This window comes from Ictidomys tridecemlineatus, chromosome 10, assembly GCF_052094955.1.
Source record: "Ictidomys tridecemlineatus isolate mIctTri1 chromosome 10, mIctTri1.hap1, whole genome shotgun sequence".
Classification (NCBI taxonomy): domain Eukaryota; kingdom Metazoa; phylum Chordata; class Mammalia; order Rodentia; family Sciuridae; genus Ictidomys; species Ictidomys tridecemlineatus.
The window spans coordinates 39,414,372-39,430,988 of NC_135486.1; the positions used below are offsets into that span (position 1 = coordinate 39,414,372).

The 16,617-nt window shown below is 36.5% G+C and overlaps 2 protein-coding genes across 4 annotated transcripts in view; one reads left to right on the forward strand and one right to left on the reverse strand.

The window, feature by feature from the left end:
• Ints7 (integrator complex subunit 7) overlaps positions 1 to 13,572 on the reverse strand; it is a 66,735-nt gene extending 53,163 nt beyond the window's left edge. The window contains exons 1-3 of one of the 2 annotated variants that reach the window (XM_005329435.5): positions 13,342 to 13,572; positions 4,226 to 4,355; positions 3,676 to 3,822 (exon numbers count right to left, since the gene is read on the reverse strand). In XM_005329435.5, the coding sequence (XP_005329492.1) occupies positions 3,676 to 3,822; positions 4,226 to 4,355; positions 13,342 to 13,435 (371 nt within the window). In that variant the 5' untranslated portion in view covers positions 13,436 to 13,572. Of the gene's footprint in view, positions 1 to 1,910; positions 2,021 to 3,675; positions 3,823 to 4,225; positions 4,356 to 13,341 lie in introns of those variants that run through there. The other variant, XM_021729182.3, reaches the window with a different exon arrangement.
• Positions 13,573 to 13,744: 172 nt separating this feature from the next.
• The window catches only part of Dtl (denticleless E3 ubiquitin protein ligase adapter), a 61,992-nt gene continuing 59,119 nt past the window's right edge, over positions 13,745 to 16,617 (forward strand). For both annotated transcript variants that reach the window (XM_040278735.2, XM_005329440.4), the window contains exon 1: positions 13,745 to 13,941. In XM_040278735.2, the coding sequence (XP_040134669.1) occupies positions 13,890 to 13,941 (52 nt within the window). In that variant the 5' untranslated portion in view covers positions 13,745 to 13,889. The remainder of the gene's footprint in view (positions 13,942 to 16,617) is intronic.

A 16,617-nucleotide genomic window follows, 5' to 3' on the forward strand; every position in this document is an offset into this window, starting at 1 on the left:
GAGTTCTTATAAAATAAATACAAATGAACTAAATTTGTAATTTATAATCAACTTCAACAAAAAGTTTTGAAATTGCACATTAAAAACAAAACAAAACAGAAAAGGCTACCAATGTAATATATTTTTTTACCAGAAAAGATCACCATATATTTTATTACATAGTAACAAACTTTTAGCCAAGTTTTATCAATATTAAGATCCATTCTGTACCATATTTTCTTTATACAACATAAACTGTAGTCAAATACACTCACTTACATGCCCAAATCCTTTTCAAAGATCCATCCTAATAGCCAGATTTTTTTTCAATTTTATGGAGATTTCTAAATGTCTTCTGGCATATTTCTTCATTTTATCATACTGGAAATAACTTAAGGTGGATTTTTTTTTTCATTTTACATCAACAAAAGTAATTTACTTCATATCAGTTCATTGGAATGTGAATTAGAACTAGAACAAGTCTCTCTAAACAGAATAGCCATACTTCTTTTTAGCTGACTAGTCCACTGTTCCCCATTATCTTTTTTTTCCTTTCTTCCTTTTTTTTTTGGGTGGGGGTCGGGCAGGTACTGGGGATTGAACTCAGGGGCACTTGACCATTGAGTCACATCCCCAGCCCTATTTTGTATTTTATTTAGAGACAAGGTCTCACTGAGTTGCTTAGCGCCTCATTTTTGCTGAAGCTGACTTTTAATTTGAGATCCTCCTGCCTTAGCCACCTGAGCCGCTGGGATTACAGGTGTCCACCACCATGCCTGGCGAAAAACACATTATCGTTTGAAAATTATAAAAGCAACAAATTATGCCCCCTCCTTTTAAAAGAAGAACATTCTGAGAACTGCATTGTATACAATGAATATGCATGGTAGTTAACTGTGGTAAGCACACGTATGGCTAAGTTAATTGGTTTATCATTGCCAACATCTGGGGAGGCTTTCACATAGTCACAGTTTGAAATTGTCTGCATACATACATACAAATGTATGTATGTATGTATGTATGTATGTGTGTATGTATGTATATATATATGTATGTATATATTCTGAAACATATACTATTTAACTTGTAAATACAAAAACATAAGGGACATGATGCTGATTTACAACTTCTACATTAAAACATAACACTGGAAGTAATTCTGTTCCTGGATTTCAGGTCCTAAAAGAAGTTTTTCTCTGCTTTATATGTAATGCCTAAAACATATATCTGAAAAATTATTGGTACGAGCATATATAAGAAACTCACATAACTTTATAATAAAAAGATAAATAACATAAGATGGGCAAAAGACACTTTTTAAGAAGACATGAGCTGGGCATGGTGGCGCATGCCTATAATCTCAGCAGCTTGGGAGAATGAGGCAGGAGGATCGTGAGCTCAAAGGTACCTCAGTAACTTAGCAAGGCCCTAAGCAACTCAATGAGACCCTGTCTCTAAATAAATATTATTTTGTGTATTTTGACGTGGCTCAGTGGTTAAGCCTGTCTGGGTTCAATCCCCCACTATCCAAAAAAAAAAAAAGATATAAGCAGCCAAAAGGTACATCATTACTGCCAAAGTACATCCATTAGAACGACTAAAACTTTTAAAAAGCTAACATCAAAAGTTTTGGCAAGGTATAAAGCAGGCAGAACTCTCATACATTGGTGGGGGAGATATAAAATGGCAAGAACACCAGAAAAAAGTCTAGCAATTTCTTATAAAACTAACTATACATTATGAATGATCCAGTGATTTTACTCAGAGGTATACACCCACCAGAAAATAAAGCATGTTCACAAAAGATCTCATACAAGAAGAATGTTCATAGCAGCTTTATTTTTAATAGCAACAAACTGAAAATAAATGTGTTTGTTGTTAAGAAAATAGATAAATAAATTGTTATAGTGATACAATAGAAAACTACTCACCATTAAAAAATGATTATTGATATACATGGGTTAATCTCAAAAACACTATGTTGCGTCAAAGAAGTCTCACACAACAGGATTCCTATTGCCTGAGTCCATCCACATAAAGTCTGAAAACACAAAAACTACTAGTCTATGATAGCAAAAAGTCAAATGAGTAGTTACTTCTGGGAGGTGATTGTGGGTCCAGCTCAGAAGGGGTACACAGAGATTTCTAGAGTGATGGTAAATTCAGTATTTTCAAAAGGGTTGGGGATACATGAGGCAATTGTCATAATCAGTGAATATACATGTAAAATTTGTGCTTTGCACTGTAGGCAAATTTTCATTAAAAAAAAACAGATAATTTTTTTTACCAGAAAAGATCACCATATATTTTATTACTATGTAATAAAATTGATATGACTTTTCTCCTTGAAACTGAACTTTCTTTTTGAGAACTTTCTAGAAATTACTGGTTTTATCAGTTAGAGCAGTCCTTACAGAAGAAATGAGGCAAGGCTCAACTGCTACCTACGAGAAGGGCAAGAATGCAAAATGAATGGAATATTCAAACATTAAGCTACTTCTTTTCAAAATATTCATACTAGCTCTAATTATTTGTAAAATTTATCTATTCCTTAAATTCTATTCTTCTTCTTTATTATCCTCTGATTAAAAAAAACATACTTGTAAAAAAAAATAATTCAAACCTTATAAAATCATACAAAGTCTCTTATAATCCACAACCCAATGATCCTGCCCAAAATCATCACTGTTAACAGGATATGTTCCTCCATATTTTCACTGAGTCAAAAAAATACACACATTAGTATTAACTGACTAAAATTAGTAAAAATGTAAATTATCTGATCATTTTTTAAACTTAGTATCTCTGTATATTAGTACATACAGACATGTCATTCTTTGAAATTGATGTAAATTAACTGTTCTCATATTGTTAGCATGATTCCCCCCAATTTATCATTGTAAAATAACACTATGATCATCCATATACATCTTCACCAACTTATTAACTTACTTTAAAACCATATATTGTTCAATTTAATCTCTCAAAAGAAAAGGAATAACAAAAGCACTTAATTATGAACAAAAAGAATTGATGCTTGAAGTGGAAAAAAGTAAACTCAGGCAGAAGTGACATCTTGGACCTCCTGATCAAAAAGAGGATTGTCTGGGCAGGGAGAGTCAGAAATAAAAATTATAATTTAGGAAAATAAATTTCAAAAAATCCCCTAAAATTATACATATAAAAAATTATGGTTTCACATAGGATCTGAAGCTTACAAAAGGAAATTTGAACAAAATAAAAATTTAAAATAAAAGTGCCAAGAAAGAAAAGGAGAGACTGAAGAAACTACAGTGGTTTATCCAGTGTTCTCCAAGAAATTCTAACATAAACTATCACATGCAAAAATGAGCATATAACCAGGATGAATGTAGAAAACGGACAGAAAACAAGGTCAAGAAGGCAAAAGTTCAAAAGGAACTGAGGCTAAGCTATATTGAAATTCACCAAGTTATTTGATCAGAACTCCCACCTACATAGAGGAATGTCTCAAATACAAGTTAGGCAACAATTTACCACCAAAACAGTAATACAGATGTTAATTGAAAAGAATTTCAGATTAGGATATTACCACATTTTTGCACTGAGTCTTAGTCAAAACCCAAAATAAATCTCTAATATTTAAAATCAAACAAGTAAGTACATTGCCTTTAGTTACAGCTTAGTCTTGGGATGAATGATTATTGAACAGCATACCGGAGTGTGATGGCTCTTGCTACAGGATCATTACTATGAATCACAGAGAAAATTCTCTTCACAAATTCATCCACATTTAGGATCTTCTCCAAATGCTTCTCACTTTGTTGGGTAACTTTAAGAACACATAGCCTCAGAAAATTGTTTCTAGGAAAACCAGAGATAATATAATTGAATCACTTTAGAAAAGTAGTATCTGGGATTAAAGCAACATTAAAGATATTAAATTTTAGCAACAAGCAAATGTTTTTCCAGCTTATCATTATCTGTTTCACCACTGAAAGGGTTACCTGAAGTCTGTACTTCAAGAGGATACCAAGCATAAACACAGCTATGCCCTAAAGAAGTAAATACTCTCTGAATCATATTCTTCATTTTTGCTAAGTGTCATTAAATCTCATACCAAGGTGTAGTGCACACTGCAATATGCTTCACTAAAATGGTAAGTAACCATGTAGAAGTCCCAAAGGGAAAAAAGGAAACCATAACACAAAACAAAGAAATATGAACAATACATGCTTTAGAATAGTGAGGCTTTTAAAAGACTTACCCAACTCTGAAAACATCAGCTAACTTTAGGAATGCAGAATTGATGAGAATAGGAAATGGATACTTCTGAAAAAGCCTGGGAAAGCGGACAACTGCTTCACACTGTTCACCAAGTTTGCCAGATCTTAGACCTATCAAAAACATGAAAGGAGAGCACAACTTAAAAATTTGTGTCTGCAAGTCAAAAAAAGCACACACCAACTTATTACACAGTAAGGTAACAATCATTCTTAATAATTACATAAAGTATAACCATAATTCATTTTTCATTTAAAAATAGTACATAAATTAGTAATTTGATAAATTGATACTTTTAGATACATAATAATGAAAAAGAAAAATAATTTTAAAGGTCAGTAGTAAATTAAGGCTATTCAGGGACATAAAATAAATGCCAAAAAATTTCTAAACCACAGAATTTATGTTCTCTGACCACAATGGAATTAAATTAAAAAGAGTAAAATATTGGGGTTGGGACTTTGAAAGCGAGAAGATCCTGGAACAATGTATTTCAAATGCTGAAAAATAATGGATTCCAACCAAGAATACTATATCCAGCAAAATTAAGCTTCAGATTTGACAATGAAATTAAAATCTTTCTTGATAAACAAAAGCTAAAAGAATTCGAAGCCAGAAAACCAGCACTGCAAAGCATTTTGAACAAAATACTACAAGAAGAAGAATTGAAAAATAGTGCCCAAAACTAACAGCAGGAGGTATCTCAGTAAAGGGGGAGGAAAATAACCAAAAAGTAAAAATAGCCAAACTAAAATAAATAAATAAATAAACATGACTGAAAGTACAAATCATATTTCAATTGTAACCTTAAGTGTTAATGGCCTAAACTCACCAATCAAGAGACACAGGCTAGTAACCTGGATCAAAAAAACAAATCCAACAATATGCTGCCTTCAGGAGACTCATATGATAGGAAAAGACATACACAGGCTGAAGGTAAAAGGTTGGGAAAAATCATACCACTCACATGGCCCTTGGAAGCAAGCAGGAATGGCCATACTCATATTGAATAAAATCAACTTCAAACCTAAGTTAATTAAAAGGGATAAAGAAGGACACTATATACCGTTAAAAGGAACCATCCACCAACAAGACATAACAATTATCAATTTGTATGCACCAAACAATGCAGCTGCAACGTTCATAAAACAAACTCTCCTCAAGTTCAAGAGTCAAATAGACTACAACACAATAATTATGGGTGACTTCAACACACCGCTCTCACCATTAGACAGATCCTCTAGACAAAAGCTGAATAAAGAAACTATTGAACTCAATAGCACAATCAATAACCTAGACTTAACCGACATACATAGAATATATCAACCATCATTAAGTGGATACACGTTCTTCTCAGCAGCACATGGATCCTACTCAAAGATAGACCATATATTATGCCATAGGGCAACTCTTAGTAAATATAAAGGCGTGGAGATAATACCATGCACCATATCTGATCATAATGAAATGAAACTGGAAATCAATGATAAAAGAAGGAAGGAAAAATCCTACATCACATGGAAAATGAACAATATGTTACTGAATGATCAATGGGTTACAGAAGACATAAAGGAGGAGATAAAAAAAATTCTTAGAGACGAATGACAATACAGACACAATATACCGGAATCTATGGGACACAATGAAAGCAGTTTTAAGAGGAAAATTCATTTCTTGGAGTTCTTTCCTCAAAAAAAGAAAAAAACAACAAATAAGTGAACTCACACTACACCTCAAAAACCTAGAAAAGGAAGAGCAAAACAACAGCAAATGTAGTAGAAGACAAGAAATAATTAAAATTAGAGCAGAAATCAACGAAATTGAAACAAAAAAAGCCATTGAAAAAACTAAAAGTTGGTTCTTTGAAAAAATAAATAAGATCGACAGGCCCTTAGCCATGCTAACGAAGAGAAGAAGAGAGAGAACTCAAATTACTAACATACGGGATGAAAAAGCAATATTACAACAGACACTACAGAAATACAGAAGATAATTAGAAAGTATTTTGAAACCCTATATTCTAATGAAATAGAAGATAGCGAAGATATCGATAAATTTCTTAAGTCATATGATCTGCCCAGATTGAGTCAGGAAGACACATACAATTTAAACAGACCAATAACAAAGGAAGAAATTGAAGAAGCCATCAAAAGACTACCAACCAAAAAAAGCCCTGGACCGGATGGGTATACAGCGGAGTTTTATAAAACCTTCAAAGAAGAATTAATACCAATACTTTTCAAGCTATTCCAAGAAATAGAAAAAGAAGGAGCTCTTCCAAATTCATTCCATGAGGCCAACATCACCCTGATCCCGAAACCAGAAAAAGACACTTCAAAGAAAGAAAACTACAGACCAATATCTCTAATGAACTTGGATGCAAAAATTCTCAATAAAATCCTGGTGAATCGAATACAAAAGCATATCAAAAAAATTGTGCACCATGATCAAGTAGGATTCATCCCTGGGATGCAAGGCTGGTTCAATATATGGAAATCAATAAATACTATTCACCACATCAATAGACTTAAAGACAAGAACGATATGATCATCTCGATAGATGCAGAAAAAGCATTTGACAAAGTACAGCATCCCTTTATGTTCAAAACTCTAGAAAAACTAGGGATAACAGGAACTTACCTCAACATTGTAAAAGCTATATATGTTAAACCTCGGGCTAGCATCATCCTAAATGGAGAAAAACTGAAGGCATTCCCTCTAAAATCTGGAACAAGACAGGGATGCCCTCTATCACCACTTCTATTCAATTTAGTTCTTGAAATACTAGACAGACAAAAGAAATTAAAGGCATAAAAATAGGAAAAGAAGAACTTAAATTATCGCTATTTGCGGATGACATGATAATATATTTAGCAGACCCAAAAGGGTCTACAAAGAAACTGCTAGAGTTAATAAATGAATTCAGCAAAGTGACAGGATATAAAATCAACACGCATAAATCAAAGGCATTCCTGTATATCAGCAACAAAACTTCTGAAATGGAAATGAGGAAAACCACTCCATTCACAATATCCTCAAAGAAAATAAAATACTTGGGAATCAACCTAACAAAAGAGGTGAAAGATTTATACAATGAAAACTACAGAACCCTAAAGAGAGAGATAGAAGAAGATCTTAGAAGATGGAAAAATGTACCCTGTTCATGGATAGGCAGAACTAACATCAACAAAATGGCGATATTACCCAAAGTTCTCTACAGGTTTAATGCAATGCCAATTAAAATCCCAACGGCATTTCCTGTAGAAATAGATAAAGCAATCATGAAATTCATATGGAAAAACAAAAAACCCAGAATAGCAAAAGCAATTCTAAGCAGGAAGTGTGAATCTGGAGGTATAGCAATACCAGAGTTCAAACTGTACTACAAAGCAATAGTAACAAAAACAGCATGGCACTGGTACCAAAACAGGCAGGTGGACCAATGGTACAGAATAGAGGACACAGAAACCAATCCACAAAATTACAACTTTCTTATATTTGATAAAGGGGCTAAAAGCATGCAATGGAGGAAGGATAGCATCTTCAACAAATAGTGCTGGGAAAATTGGAAATCCATATACAACAAAATGAAACTGAATCCCTTTCTCTCGCCATGCACAAAAGTTAACTCAAAATGGATCAAGGAACTAGATATCAAATCAGAGACACTGCGTCTGATAGAAGAAAAAGTTGGCTACGATCTACATACTGTGGGATCGGGCTCCAAATTCCTTAATAGGACACCCATAGCCCAAGAGTTAATAACAAGAATAAATAAATGGGACTTACTTAAACTAAAAAGTTTTTTCTCAGCAAGAGAAAAAGAGAGGTATATAGAGAGCCTACATCCTGGGAACAAATTTTTACCCCTCACACTTCAGATAGAGCCCTAATATCCAGAATATACAAAGAACTCAAAAAATTAAACAATAAGATAACAAATAACCCAATCAACAAATGGGCCAAGGACCTGAACAGACACTTCACAGAGGAGGACATACAATCAATCAATAAGTACATGAAAAAATGCTCACTATCGCTAGCAGTCAGAGAAATGCAAATCAAAACCACCCTAAGATACCATCTCACTCCAGTAAGATTGGCAGCGATTATGAAGTCAAACAACAACAAGTGTTGGCGAGGATGTGGGGAAAAGGGTACACTTGTACACTGCTGGTGGGACTGCAAATTGGTAAGGCCAATTTGGAAAGCAGTATGGAGATACCTGGGAAAGCTGGGAATGGATCCATCATTTGACCCAGCTATCGCCCTCCTCGAACTATTCCTTTTATCTTAAAAGAGCGTACTATAGGGATACTGCCACATCAATGATCATAGTGGCATAATTCACAATAGCTAGACTGTGGAACCAACCTAGATGCCCTTCAATAGATGAATGGATAAAAAGAATGTGGCATCTATACACAATGGAGTACTACGCAGCAATAAAAAATGACAAAATCATAGAATTTTCAGGGAAATGGATGGCAATAGAGCAGATTATGCTACGCGAAGCTAGCCAATCCTTAGAAAACAAATGCCAAATGTCTTCTTTGATATAAAGAGAGCAACTAAGAACAGAACAGGGAGGAAGAGCATGAGGAAAAGATTAACATTAAGCAGAGACGAGTAAGGGGAGAGAAAGGGAGAGAGAAGGGAAAGCATATGGAAATGGTAGAAGACCCTCAATGTTACACAAAATTACATAGAAGAGGTTGTGAGAGGAAAGTGGGGGAAACAAGGGAGAGAATTGAACAACAGCAGATGAGGTAGAGAGGAATGATGGGAGGGGAGGGGAGGGGGGATAGTAGGGGATAGGAAAGGTAGCAGAATACAACAGTCACTAATATGCCATTATGTAAAAATGTGAGTGTGTAACCAATGTGATTCTGCAATTTGTATTTGGAGTAAAAATGGGAGTTCATAACCCAATTGAGTCAAATGTATGAAAGATGATATATCATGAGCTTTGTAATGTTTTGAACAACCAATAAAAAAAAAAATCTAAACCACAGAATTTATGTTCTCTGACCACAATGGAATTAAATTAAAAAGAGTAAAATATTGGGGTTGGGACTGTGGCTCAGTGGTAGCACACTTGCCTGGTATGTGTGAGGCTCTGGGTTCGATTCTCAGTACCACGTATAAATAAATAAATAAATAAATAAATAAATAAACATCTATCAACAACTAAAAAATATTAAAAGAGTAAAGTATCTAGAAATCTCCCAAATATTTGATAATTAAGCAATGCACATCTAAATAACCCACAGATGAAAGAAGAAATCAGAAAGAAAATTAGGTAAGTATTTTGAACTGTATGAAAACGAAAATACAATTTGTGGGATATTTAGTGCTTCAAGGAACATATATGACATTAACTATATTAGGAAAGAAGAAAGGAATCCAATCAATGATCTAACAAGGATGCCAACATAATTCAATGTGGAAAAGATAACTCTTTTAACATGTGATTCTTAAAAAATTAGATATCCAAAAGAAAAAAAAAAAAGTTAACTTCAACCCTTAACTTGCTCTATAATCAAAAATTAACTAAAAATATGAATCTAAGATGTAAGATTGAAATATAAGAGCTAAAATTATAAATTGTAGAAGAAAATGGGGGAAATTTTCGCAAGCTTGTGTTGGGCAAAGAATTCTTAGATTAAAATACAAAAAGCATGATCCATAAAATTAAAAAGTAGTAGCTAAATTCCACTGAAATTAAAATTTCTGAATGAAAATAGAGAATGGTCAAAATAGCAGTTAAAGCAGGGCATAATGGCATCTGCCTGTAATACCAGCTACTTGGGAGGCTGAGACAAGAGGATTAGAAGTTCAAGGCTAGCCTGGACAATTTAGTGAGACCCTGTCTCAAGGTAAAATTAAAAAGGGCTGGGGGTGTAGCTCAATGGTGGAGTGCTTGCCTAGCATGTGTGAAGCCCTGGGTTTAATCCCTAGTACTGGGGAAAACAAAACAACAACAACAACAACAACAAAGCAATTAATCACAATAATGATGATGTATCTTAAGTGCTTATTCTGTGTCAGATGCTCTACTAAAGTACTTTACAAGTAATAACATCTCATATAATCACAGAAGCTAGGCACTATTATCTTCCCCATTTTCAAGATGAAGAAAAAGGCAAAAAACTTTCCTAAAAAAGAGCTAACAAATGGCTAAGATTCAAATCCTGGTAGTCTGCTTCCAGAGCTTATGGTCCTAAACCATTATGCTAAAATCCATCTCTAGCAAGCAAGTAGAAAGACAGATTAAAATTAAAGAATAAAACATTTGAATTAGTGATTTCAGAGTGGCAAAATTCTGAAGGATGACAAATTCCAGGAAATTGAGGAAAAATAACAAATTATGGTAATCTTAGAGTTCTGATCAAGTTTCAAAACAGCAAAAATTTCTAGATAGCATGTATTAGTAGCTCTTAGTTGCAAGCTGCACAGAAGCTAACTGGCTGTAAGTAGAAAATTGGTTTATTACAAGACTAATAAACAAAAATTTAAGGCTAAATTTCTAAGAGCATTAATACCACACTGCCAAATTGATTAGATGAGGACACCTAGCATTGCTAGGAAACACCAGATGCTACAATACCACCTAGGAATATCATAGACATTAGTGCTACTATTGTACACGAAGAATACTGAAGCCACTCTTGCTGTCAGGACAAGGACCTGTGAGTATGCTCTTCAACTCTTCTTGCATAACTCCTAAATTAGAGCTCGAAGGAGGTGTGTCCAATTGGCAGAGGCTAGGCCAGACACTGCACTCTTTCAAGGATCAAGCAGGAAGACAGTTTCACTTACACCTTGATGAGACAGGGCTCATGATGTGGGACATTCCTCAAGCACAGAAATGATCAAAAGAAGCTAAGCAACCACTAACATGACTAACATTTACTGCAGAGTACAACTAAAGAACCATTACCAATAAAGAATATTTCAGGAGGATCTATCATGTACATTTGCTTTAACTAAGAGATGATGATGATGGCCATGATTCAAAATGAACCATCTTAATATCTAGTCATTAAAAAAAAAAAAAGGTGTTTGTGTTGGGAAGGAAGCAGACATACAAACACTAGTATGCACCACACATTTAAGGTAACCTGACAATTCACAGCTTAATAAACTGATAATAGCAAAGCCTTAATTTATATTTAAAAAGCAGATACAAATGAAATAATGTCAATTCAACTAAAGATGCATTAAAAATAAGCATTCTTTTCCAAAATTTTCAGAAATTGTTATGTGTACATGGTGAGATTGAGTGCAGTAGGCACATAATAGTGATTTAGAATCCTAATAAACTAATTTTAGTTTATTAATATTTAAATATTTAAAAACTCACTTTGTCAGCTACAAGATAGCAGATGTTAGACGTACATAAAAGTAAGTCTATGATATTTAGTAAGAACTAAAGAAAGGCCTTGGGTTTCTGATTAGTTCAGAGCTCATTCAAGGAAGCACCAACCAGGTTTTAGAATTTGTACTTCCTAATGCTGGTTTTTATGCAGCTTTGAGTTGCTAAGAGTCTGCACTCAATTCTACATGATTTTATAGGTCCACTTACCTATACTGACAGACTAAGTTTAGTCTGGTTATAAAGATCTCAAGAGAAAAAATTTGAGTGACATGTCCACTCCTGACTAGATTAGTTACGGCATGGAATTAGCCACCTGGTAGAAACCCGACAAAACTGGCCATTCTCTTTGGAGGGGTTATGGAGAAAACTACAAAAAGGTCTCATTGTTCACCATACCCCTAATTACATCTGTGCCAATATGAACAGTATCACAGCAATCTACAGTCTTTTTCACATCGAGAGTTCAGATGTTTCGAACATGGGTGAGGTGATGGCATCTAAGGGGGAAATCAAGAGAGTACAGATAGTAATCATAATTCATATCATTTCTCATCTCATAATTAAATTTTTCATTAAGCAGAGCACCACACTTTTCACACAGCTTTAAATTCACCAGCACCTCACAGTACTCCACCCTCTATGCACCAGCTTCAAGAAAAGGAATGAGATTCACTACCTTCTCCCTATTGCTTTTACCTCACCCAGTCTGAGTGATGTCATTTAACAGTGACTCTTCACTGGGTACAGTGGTGCACACCTGTCATCTCAGAGGCTCTGGGGGCTAAGCCAGGAGGATCTCAGGTTCAAAGTCAGCCTCAACAACTTAGTGAGGCACTAAGCAACTTAACAAGGGCCATGTCTCAAAATAAAAAAGAAATTTTAAAGGTGGTAGTGGCTGGGGATGTGGCTCAGTGTTTAAGCACCACCTAACCTTAGCACTGGTTCAATCCCCAGTACCAAAAAAAAAAAAAAAGAAAGAAAGAAAGTGACTCCTCTTCCCCCAGGGTGGAAGCGATCTTGTGTAATCTTCTAAAATCATCAGGACAACTTCCCATCAGCTGATCTAAAAATGCTTAGAGTGACTAAAGAAGTTACATTAGTGAAAAAAATTACATTAGTTAATATATGTGAGATGCATCCTTTATAATCCCTTGTGTATAGTATGATTTTTCTATATCATGAAATGTGTCAAAAAATGTAAGTTGCATTTGATTATGATACAATTATCATACAAGTGGGACTTGTCTGTAATGAAACGTGCAAGGGCCAAGCTTTTTGATTGGTCTTGGCACTAATGTCACCTGTATTGTAATCCAAAGCTTACATTTATGGAAAATAAATCACTATAAAGTCGGTGCAAAATTGTTCAGCACTCTCGATGAAGACCTAGCCTCAACTAAACGTACGAAAAAATAATTTCACAATTTTAATTTAGTGTTTTTAGAAACCAGCCACTTTCAGTGTTTGGAAAATCAGGGGACTGCGCCCTCAAGTGGTCAAAAAAGGCCCTTCACCAGAGTTCCCTACTTGTTTAGATGGTGCAAGGCCAGTCCCGCAATCTTCCCACAATCTCCAGAAGCAGCAGAAATCCTCGCCCCTGCAAAATCACTAGCGCGCCCCGCCCAGCAAACCACTGCGCATGCGCGTTCCCTGCCTCTCCGGAAGCTACCACCACAGGGTGGCGCCACTTCCCCCGAGCAGCCCGCTCTTTCGAATACCTTTGTCCAATTCCATAAGAGCAGAGTTAGCATCCAATTCCTGTTCGCCATATCCAGCATCTGCCAGAAAAGACTTAGTTGAGTTTGACGCCATGACCCGAATAGTTACTCGACTAGCCTAGTCAGAAAGATTGCAAACTCTGCCCCAGCACCGCCATCTTCTCCCGCCGCCTTCTCGCGGATTTTTCCTCCGCGCTCTGTCAAGCCGTGTTACGCATGCGCCCTGGTCACCCCGCGGTTCGCCGGCGCCTCTGCGGGCCCCCCGCGCAGGCGCTCAGGGAGCTCCTGAACTCTGGGTTCCCGCGGCTGGGAGAAAAGGAGGCGGGGATTCAAAGGGGGAAGTGACTCTGAGGCGCCCCGACGCTGCGGCGGGAGCCAATCAGAGAGCGTGACGTCAGTTTGGCGCGGAGTTTGGCGGCCGGGGCTTACAGTGGCGGGAGTTGGAGGCTATAACGGGCGGTGGTGTGAGGGGCGCAAGCTGCGACTCCTAGTGATCTCGAGGGCATTTTCACGGCTTTTTCCTCAGCCGAGTCGTTCTTCAGGTCCAGATGCTCTTCAATTCGGTGCTCCGCCAGCCCCAGCTTGGCGTCCTAAGAAATGGTAAGTAACGGTCTTAACCGCTGCTCCTCGCTGGCGGGATTCACCGCCCCCAAAACACTCCACCTCGATCTGGGCCGACTCCAGTTTAGTTTCCCAGGCTCCAACTTCTCCAGGGCCAAAGTGAATTAGGTGAGGGAGAAATACCGAAGAAAGTTGTACTTTGTTTCCCTCTCGACACTTTTAATCGGGATCGGGCTTTTTTGGATCGTAACGTAGGCCAAAGGGAGGAAGGACGTTGAATTAGCTGGGCTCCGAGGCCCCTCGCTGCTTACGTCAATATCGCGCGTTAACTAGAAAACGCATGCATCTGTGTGTGTGTGTGTGTGTGTGTGTGTGTGTGTGTGTGTGTTTCGGGGGAGGGGGACGTTCTCTCGGCCACCACGGGCGATCGTCGCCTCACTTTCGTTTGTTTGTGGTAGAACCTGAGCGATCCCAACTATTTGCAGTTACCCCACCAGCGTCCATGATCCGCTGTTAGGGAACTCGGTCAGGGAGGGAGGGCAGGACTTCTGCTTCCAGCAGGGGCGAACTCTCGTTCTCCCACCATTACTACCTGGTTCACGAACGTTCTAAACCGTAGCGTGAAAGATGCCCCCTCACCACGTCCACCAGAGATAATCTCGGTTCATGGATTGAAGAGGGCTCTTCCCTATATTTTTCAATGCTAGAGCTAAGGTCCAAACACGGGATCGTCATATTTTGGGGGTTCTCCGTTCCCGGTATAAGTTAGACGCATTCTCGTGTTAGTGGGTAGAAATCCAGCTTGACTTTCCACAGTTCTTTGGGCTAATATGTTAGAACACAGACAATAAGAGATTTGAGCCTAGGTTTGGAAAAGTGTCACCCACCCGAATCTTTCCCATAAGGGTGTTGTGTCTAAACTGACCACCTTTGGACAGAAATGAAATCTCACTCATTTAAAGATCATGTCTATCCTGAGGTCCTCCTTCCCCCTTAAAGCCACGTGGAAAGCTGAAAGAAAAGAATCTTGGAAGGGAACATTTATACTTAAGGATTTAGGTCTAGGAAAAGGATGTTGAAACAGACTGTGCAGTCTTTCAACTTCGTCCTTCCAATCTAAAACTTTTTACCATCCTTTTGTAATTCCCTCTTAGATGATCTTTGTAATTCCGCTCGAAATGCTTCTCTTTCTGTCTCTTCTAGGACCTTGCTTAAATAATTTCCGTCCTCTGCAGTCCTCTGTGCCATGTGGTCCTCAACACATTGATTAACTGTCTTTGGAGTTAAACTGCCTGATTTTTTATTTCTGTTCTATTTTCATACTATTTGTGTAACCTGGGAAAGCCATTCGGCCTGTTTTGTGACACATTTTCTCCTAATTCTGCAATCTGTCTACTTTTTTTCCTCTTCACAAAAATTCATTGTTATTCGGTAGGCACTGACATTTATTATTATATGTTACTCACTGAAATCTGCACAACTGTCTCCATTTCCCTTCTGGGTTGGCATGCCACCCTTTTCCCTTCTCTCTATTCCCATGTATGATTATAGTCATAAATGGGGCTTCTTCCTCTACTGCCTACAACCTTATATTTCCTATATTGTACAGTTATTTCTATAAAAATTATGTAGATTCATCTTCACCAAGTTGGTCAGTCTCGCAGATATCTCAAATTCAAATACCCCCAAAATGATCACATCTCAAATTCAAATACCCCCAAATGATCACTTTTTCCCTAAACCTACTTATATTTTTTTGTTTTGCGAAGTGGCCCCATTATTTTAAACCAGTATTCCTAGCCAGAAACCTGAGAGTCACTTAAAGACCCCCATCTCCCTCACTATTACATATTGAAAATTTTCCTTCAAAATATCTTGAATCCAACATATTCTCTTCATTCCCACTGTTTCTGCTTCTTTAACATATACTGGCTCTGCTTTACAATTTCATTTCCTGATTGAACCTTAGTAACCTTGTCCGAACTATAAAGCAAGTCTCCTAAAAACTCTTAGTTTTCTTCTCTTCGTTTATTCTTTACATTGCTACTAGTGATCTTTATAAAATGGAAATATGACTACTTCTGGATATTTTAAAATTGGTATCTAAAAGTTTCTGTTATCAGTTTAAACACTTATAAAGAATATAATTTCTGGCTAGAATATGAACATTGACATCTTAAAGTAAAAACGTTATATCACTGTCTTAATTGTATAATAGAATTAAATACTAAAGTGATTTGACAATCATATCTATTTTTAAAAAAATATGAACAAATAGGCATTCTGCAAAGTTACTTTTTCCTCTTGAGTTCATTTTCATTTTATTTCTCCCCACAGAATTTATCCTGATATAATTTAATTGTATGCTTGAAAAGTTTTTACTGGTCTCCTTATGTGTCAAAAAATGTATTTAAATTGCTGTTTTCTGTGCTCATGGGATTCCAACTGCTAAAAATTTCTCTTGGACTGCATTGTCATCATAGTTGATAGCATGCAATTGATAGAACCAATGTAAATAACAAATTTTGATAAATAGTTATTATTCTCATGTCCTTGTATACTCTTTGGGAAATCTGCATGTAATCTCACAACACTCATTTGGAAAACCCTATTATTTCCTCAAAGTACAAATTAGGGCCTTGAGATTACATGCAGAATTAAAGAAAAGGAGTAGACGGGAACTCCCCCCCACCCCTGCCCTGCCCCAAGTCACTC